The sequence below is a fragment of the Dysidea avara genome, chromosome 1 (assembly GCF_963678975.1).
Source record: "Dysidea avara chromosome 1, odDysAvar1.4, whole genome shotgun sequence".
Lineage (NCBI taxonomy): Eukaryota > Metazoa > Porifera > Demospongiae > Dictyoceratida > Dysideidae > Dysidea > Dysidea avara.
In genome coordinates this window covers 40,810,185-40,817,814 of record NC_089272.1, presented here as the reverse complement: position 1 = coordinate 40,817,814, position 7,630 = coordinate 40,810,185, and the positions used below count along the sequence as shown (strand labels likewise).

Sequence of the window (7,630 nt, the reverse complement as noted above, 5' to 3'; positions counted from 1 at the left end):
CAATTATAATTGTTCTGTTACAGAGTCTTTTGTTGGAAAGAGTTACAGAACTTCTGTCAAGCTTTTTATGAAATTAGACCTTATCTTAGTAGTAGCTATGTGAACAATTCAATTCTTTTCATTTCATTCTGCTGGAATGGTCACAATTGTTACTAAAACTATACACATACAGTTATCAGTAGCCACACCTCACTTTCACCCTTCTCCATTATGTCGATTGTCTCCCTCCCAATTGATTGCAACTAAAATAAATGCTAGCTTGTGTGTATCCAATTTGCAATTAGCAGTCTACAACTAGCAGTCTACAACTAGCTAAGGTTACATAAACTTACTTATCAGTTGCCTTCATTACCATTGGTTTTTCAAATTAATTATATTATTATTATGTACCATTGGTAACTAGTTATGAAAATTGTATTCAAAGCTATGAATTCTGCAATCTAGCTAATAAAAATAAAATCCGCTTGCCAGTATTGCTACTTTGAGTATGAAGGATGGGAAGCTAATAATTAAGATGTGACCTAACGTAAGAAAAAAATTACATACAATAGCTAACTGAAATCAAACTACTACTACTGTTGTCTTGCTAAAATACTCCTCACTAAATATCACCTATAATCAGTCAAACATGCTATTGACCTATTTTGATTATGTCTCTAGTTCCACCATAGAAGCTATTTCACTATGGCTGGTAGCTACAGGCTGTGAAGAAGGTGTACTAATATCACACACATCCTTCATGTTGACCTGTTGGTCTTGTCCTTCATCATCATCATCATCATCACTATCATTATCATCATCATCAGTCATGAGAGGGGTGGTCCCATATCCATTAGATGATTGTGACCTTTTTCTCTGTGACCTTGTGTGTATGTACAAAATAATACAAGTAATAGCTGCCAAAGTTCAATCTCAAAACTTATTGTATAACAAATATTCTTACTGAAAAAAAGAAATGCATTTAACATTATATGTAAAAGCTAACAAATTTATCCTATTCAGGTTCATTTTGCTATATTTTGTTCTCAATAATATGTAATGACACTCAATGCCATGTGTAGAGTACATGTACAACTCACCTACAGTAACACACCATCAGGATTATAACAGTTATCAGAATTACTATAACTACTAGTCCACCAACACCTCCACCAACTAGTACAATAATATTAGTAGTGTCACCATCATCATTAGTGATCAGCGAAACTGTGAAGAGCAAGTTATGATGCAACATAACATTATTGCAATGGAGCAGGCCCAACAAAGAGAGTTGGGTAACTTTGGCAACAAAAGTTATACTGTGTATGACATAAATATCATCCAGGAATGCCTTGGGGCATGCACCCAGAAAATCAATCAAGCTCTGAGATAGTAATAAGTAACTACAGTATTTAACAGATATAAAAATAACCATTCTATTAAAGTAGTTGGCTGCTCTATAAAGCACTCTGTATTAAGGACACTTAATACCAACAAAAGGTGTCCTGATTTTCCAGATCAAAAGGATACTTTGGGACCATTACCAAGTGTCTACATTATGCAGGTGTCCTTATTTTCAAGTGGGGACTCATGGCCCCTCTGCACCTCGCTTCACTCAGTCTCCACTACTACCTCTGGTGTTTAACAGTCTTTTCTTATACAGGTATATATACTGTAACACTTGTACAACACTTATTAAAGACCTGCAGGTTTATAAGCATGTATATACAACTTACCATTTAAGGGATGACTATCCATGAAAGAAGATGATCCACCAGTTTTCACTCCAACTACTACAGAGTACAAAGTGTGACTGACCAAGTTAGTGAAGACAGAAAAACTATTATTAGTTATCACAGTGTTAGTATCAAGCTGTCTCCTCTGCTGACTATATGTAGACAATTGAGAGAGTACTACTTTATACTGTGGAAATCCTTGAGCTTCTATAAGACTCAATGGAGTCCAAGTGATGTTAACTCTTGTTGAGCTCAACTGGGTAGCTTGTAAATTCTCTGGTGGTTTAGTTGGTGCTAGTTCTTCACTGAAGAATACCACATACTCACCCAAAACTCCCATACCAATGCTTGTGAATGCCACTACTCTCACTTGATAAGGAGTACCTGGGTCTGTAAGGAGACAATAAATAATGCTGACTATGTATACATTCTGTGAAAGTTACATTAAACCCATACAGTCATATTACTGTACATTTTCATACACTTACCTAAATTCTTAATGGTATAACTCCTATCAGTACTCTCCAGCCTAGTGTGTACTGCAGTAGTGTAATCATGTTCATATATTTGATACATCACTTCATATGATGTGATAACTCCATTAGGTTGTAGGGGTGGTCTCCACATAACTATCACCTCAGTGTTGTTTAATGTAGTCTGTATGTGAAACTGTACTATTCCAGGAGCTACATAATATGAAGAAATGTGTACATTATTATACACAGTACACACAGTGTACACTCTACCTATACTAGTGGTTCTATCAACTATGCATATAACTGAGATGACACCATCAGAAAGGTACCACATAATTGAGCATATTCATTTATTAATGTAGCTGCAGAGCTTTACAATTACAAAGTTAGCTTTTTAAAATGGTGTAAAATGTTGGCTAATAAATAGTCTGATGAGAGAAATTTTAGAATATTGTCCATTCCAATCCTTGAGAACATATTTCTTATGCTGTTATTTTCACTCCTACTGTATTACTGGTTGTCCCTTCCTGATAACTAGCCAAATCATGACACATATAGGCTTGAACCAATTATGCTTTGAAAATAGTCTATTTTGTTCTCAAAAATCCAGCCTATTATGCTCAAAAGTATGCTTTCAAAATCAAGGTTATACTCTAGAGGTGGCATTTTGTAGAGTTACTGTATATATATCAGCCTTCCTGACTGCTGTATTAGAGTAAATGACTGCTCTATTAGAGTATCTCAATTTCTGCGAAGTGTGATGTGTGAATAATCAGCCAAAAAATGTTGAAAATACTCACGAAATGCAGGTGTGGTATGTTCCTGTTTTGCTGTATTCTTGGTGTGCTTTGTGCATTTCAATTAAAATCTTGAAAACTGTCCTATTATGCTGATGTAATGCTTGATGCTTTTGCTGGCCTATTATGCTCAAAATTATGCCGGTATAATTGGTAGGCACATATGCTTGAGGACAACTGTGCAAAAACTTTCAGGGATGTAAACTTGCACCAATACTTTCATGGCCTGTCAACCACATGCAGCCATCAAGCTGCCTACAAACAAGCTGTACCATACAATACCTGCTTCACTTGTTCTGTTCATCTTCACGTTACTGTTCCCACTTGTTCCTCCTCCATCATTAGTAGCAGTGATGGTCACCGTGACTAACTGATATGGAACCAGTCCAGTAATATCATAAGATTGTACCTATAACTCCAAGACACATGTAACACGATCGTAGCAAATAGACTTGTTAGAAACTAACCGTTCTACCATTATATTGAACATCAATTATTACATTACTGCCATGATCAATGTTATATGTGATAGTGTAACTGATCAATACTCCATTAGGTTGTGTTGGTGTTCTCCAGGTTACATGAACTGAATGACTATCAATTGTAGTGACTGATAATAACACTGGAGGATTGAGAGCTGTGAGGAATTGTCAGCATTTAGAATTTCTCAATAGATTAAGTACACATTGTACCTTTATAATCAGTTGTTATAGAGTTGGGATCACTCACTGGTCCATCAGATCCACTAACAGCATATATTGTACAAGTGTATGTGGTGTGTGGAGTTAGTCCAGTAACTGTTCCTTGTGTAGCAGTACCAGTGATGTTAGCATGATATTGCTGTATATAAAATTATTGGATAATTTGTTATACAGACATGTGTAGTGCACAGTATGTGCCATATGAGGACTTTGTGTGATACTAGTAACTGTCAGCTAATAATTACAGTTATTCAAATATGTAAAATTATTGTGTACCTGCAAATATTACAGTAACAATATTCTGTAGTTGATTATGGAAATTACACTTCACCATGCACAAATAGGATATTAAGCTGAAGCATTGATAACTGAATAGCTAGTGAGTTTAATTAGGTGGGGTTTAATTAGTTTCATATACAATGCTTCATTCTTCATTCAATAAGCAACAAAATCTATATATCTCAATTTTCAGAGCACTTCCATCATTGTGTTCTATAGTATGTTCACATTGAGCTGATATGCAGCAAAGAAATAAGTGTTATTATTTCCTCCAGAGAAATGACATTTCAGCCATCTAGGTGATTAGTGATGACAAAGAGCAGACATGTCCAGTTTAGCTTTATTACACATTTGGGAGAATACTGTACCAGACAATGACTTTTAAGGCCATGGTGAAAACTTTGATTGGTCATATACAAAAGGTTAGACATTCAAATGAAATGATTATGGAACAGGTCCCATGTTTTGCTTTAGTCTTGTGTAAAAACTATTTTTGTATGATTTACAGTGAATTAAATTTAAGTTACTGCTTATTAAGGCATCTCGATCTTCTGGTAGGTACAGGTATAGCCATGTTCTCTGAGGCTTAATACATTTTATCTGATAACCAATAGCTACAGTATTAAGACAGCAAGCTTCACATGTACAGTTGATGCCTGAAAATTTTGGCCAGTATCTCAAAGATATAACTGCACAGAGAAATTCATTTTTGTAAAAGTTTTGCATCTGAAAATTATTTAACAATGAAGGTAAAGCAAATAATTATCTAATCCAAAACAGCCAAGCTGTAAAAAAAGAGTGCAGCCCTCAAAAAGGCTATGGTGAAAAAAGATGTGAAATCCAAGGTGGCGGCCAAGAAATGGCTGTGATGGTAGGTTAATGGTAAAAATTTTAATAACGACAATTCAGGTGAATTTTGTGCCAATTGACCAAGCGGCACCAAAATTCACCTGAATTGTTGTTATTAAAATTTTTACCATTAACCTACCATCACAGCCATTTCTTGGCCGCCACCTTGGATTTCACATCTTTTTCACCATAGCCTTTTTGAGGGCCACACTCTTTTTTTACAGCTTGGCTGTTTTGGATTAGATTTCATTTCTTTCTGTATTTGTATACCCGCCGGCTTTGAGACTTTTTTAGCCTATCTTTTTTTCTTTCCACAGGAAGAAGAAAAGATGAAGTAGATGTACTTTAAATATTTTATCAGTAAATGTACAAATTATATATATATATATAATACATATATTGATTACAGAAATGGTTTCTTTGTAACTGAATACTCTACAAGGTGACTTCTTCTAGATGCTCTCTGTACAGGGTGAATTGTTTGTAGCTCAATTCTGTACAAGTGATTTGTCTGCAGCTGAGCTCTTTACAGAATGGTTTCTTTGTAGTTGAACTCTCTACAAGGTAACTTCTTCTAACTGATCTTTCTACAGGGCAATTTGTTTGTGGCTGAATTTTCTACAGGGTGATTTCTTTGCAGCTGAACTCTCTACAAGGTAATTTCTTCTATAGCTGATCTCTCTACGGGGAGATTTGTTTGTAGCTGAACTATCTACTGGGTAAATTCTTCTAGCTGATCTCTCTACAGGGTGATTTGTTCGTAGCTGAATTCTGTACAGGTGATTTGTTTGCAGCTGAGTTCTTTACAAGATGGTTTCTTTGTAGCTGAACTCTCTACAAGGTAACTTCTTCTATCTGATCTTTCTACAGGGAGATTTGTTTGTAGCTGAACTATCTACAAGGTAACTTCTTCTAGCTGATCTCTGATTTGTTTGTAGCTGAATTCTGTGCAGGTGGTTTGTTTGCAGCTGAGCTCTTTACAGAATGGTTTCTTTGTAGCTGAACTCTCTACAAGGTAACTTTTCTAGCTGATGTCTCTACAAGGTCACTAGTTTGTAGCTGAACTGTCTACATGGTGGTTTCTTTGTAACTGAACTTTCTACAAGGTGGCTTCTTCCAGCTGATCTCTCTACAGGGTGATTTGTTAGTAGCTGAATTCTGTGCAGGTGATTTGTTTGCAGCTGAGGTCTTTACAGAATGATTTCTTTGTAGCTGAACTCTCTACAAGGTAACTTCTTCTAACTGATCTTTCTACGGGGCAATTTGTTTGTGGCTGAATTTTCTACAGGGTGATTTCTTTGCAGCTGAACTCTCTACATGGTGGTTTCTTTATAGCTGTACTCTCTACAAGGTAATTTGTTTTAGCTGATCTCTCTACAGGGAGATTTGTTTGTAGCTGAACTCTCTACAGGTGATTTGTTTGCAGCTGAACTCTCTACATGATGGTTTCTTTGTAGCTGAACTCTCTACAGGGTAACTTCTTCTCTATAGGGTGAATTGTTTGTAGCTGAACAATCTACAAGGTAACTTCTTCTAGCTGATCTCTTTACAGGGTGATTTGTTTGTAGCTGAACTATCTACAAGGTAACTTCTTCTAGCTAATCTCTCTACAGGGTGATTTGTTAGTAGCTGAATTGTGTGCAGGTGATTTGTTTGCAGCTGAGGTCTTTACAGAATGGTTTCTTTGTAGCTGAACTCTCTACAAGGTAACTTTTTCTAACTGATCTTTCTACAGGGCAATTTGTTTGTGGCTGAATTTTCTACAGGGTAATTTCTTTGCAGCCTAACTCTCTACATAGTGGTTTCTTTATAGCTGTACTCTCTACAAGGTAATTTCTTTTAGCTGATCTCTCTACAGAAAGATTTGTTTGTAGCTGAACTCTCTACAGGTGATTTGTTTGCAGCTGAACTCTCTACATGATGGTTTCTTTATAGCTGAACTCTCTACAAGGTAATTTCTTCTAGCTGATCTCTCAACAGGGAGATTTCTTTGTAGCTGAACTCTCTACAGGTGATTTGTTTGCAGCTGAACTCTCCACATGATGGTTTCTTTGTAGCTGAACTCTCTACCAGTTAACTTCTTCTAGCTGATCTCTCTACAGGGAGATTTGTTTGTAGCTGAACTCTCTACAAGGTATCTTCTTCTAGTTGATATTTCTACAGGGTGATTTGTTTGTAGCTGAACTCTCTACAAGGTAACTTCTTCTAGCTGATCTCTCTACATGGAGATTTGTTTGTAGCTAAACTCTCTACAGATGATTTACTTGAAGCTGAACTCTCTAAATGATGGTTTCTTTGTAGCTGAACTCTCTACATGTTAACGTTTTCTAGCTGATCTCTCTACAGGATGATTTGTTTGTAGCTGAACTATCTAAAGGTGATTTGCTTGAAGCTGAACTCTCTAAATGATGGCTTCTTTGTAGCTGAACTCTCTACAAGATAACTTCTTCTAGCTGATCTCTCCAAAAGGAGATTTGTTTGTAGCTGAATTCTGTACAGGTGATTTGTTTGCAGATAAACTCTTTACAGAATGGTTTCTTTTTAGCTGAACTCTCTACAAGGTAACTTCTTCTAGTTGATGTCTCTACAGGGTCACTAGTTTGTAGCTGAATTCTCTACATGGTGGTTTCTTTGTAACTGAACTCTCTACAAGGTGACTTCTTCTAGCTGATCTTTCTACAGGGTGATTTGTTTGAAGCTGAACTCTCTACAGGGAAACTTCTTCTTGCTGATCTCTCTACAGGGAGATTTGTTTGTAGCTGAACCCTCTACAGGTGATTTGTTTGTAGCTGAACTCTCTACATGATGGTTTC

The 7,630-nt window shown here is 36.3% G+C and overlaps 1 protein-coding gene across 1 annotated transcript in view; it reads right to left on the bottom strand.

The window, feature by feature from the left end:
• Window positions 1-490: 490 nt before the first annotated feature.
• Window positions 491-7,630, bottom strand: part of LOC136264508 (uncharacterized) — a 29,917-nt gene continuing 22,777 nt past the window's right edge. The window contains exons 12-18 of the mRNA XM_066059271.1: window positions 3,681-3,828; window positions 3,456-3,625; window positions 3,271-3,397; window positions 2,204-2,401; window positions 1,716-2,105; window positions 1,080-1,206; window positions 491-862 (exon numbers count right to left, since the gene is read on the bottom strand). Of these exons, the coding sequence (XP_065915343.1) occupies window positions 649-862; window positions 1,080-1,206; window positions 1,716-2,105; window positions 2,204-2,401; window positions 3,271-3,397; window positions 3,456-3,625; window positions 3,681-3,828 (1,374 nt within the window). The 3' untranslated portion in view covers window positions 491-648. The remainder of the gene's footprint in view (window positions 863-1,079; window positions 1,207-1,715; window positions 2,106-2,203; window positions 2,402-3,270; window positions 3,398-3,455; window positions 3,626-3,680; window positions 3,829-7,630) is intronic.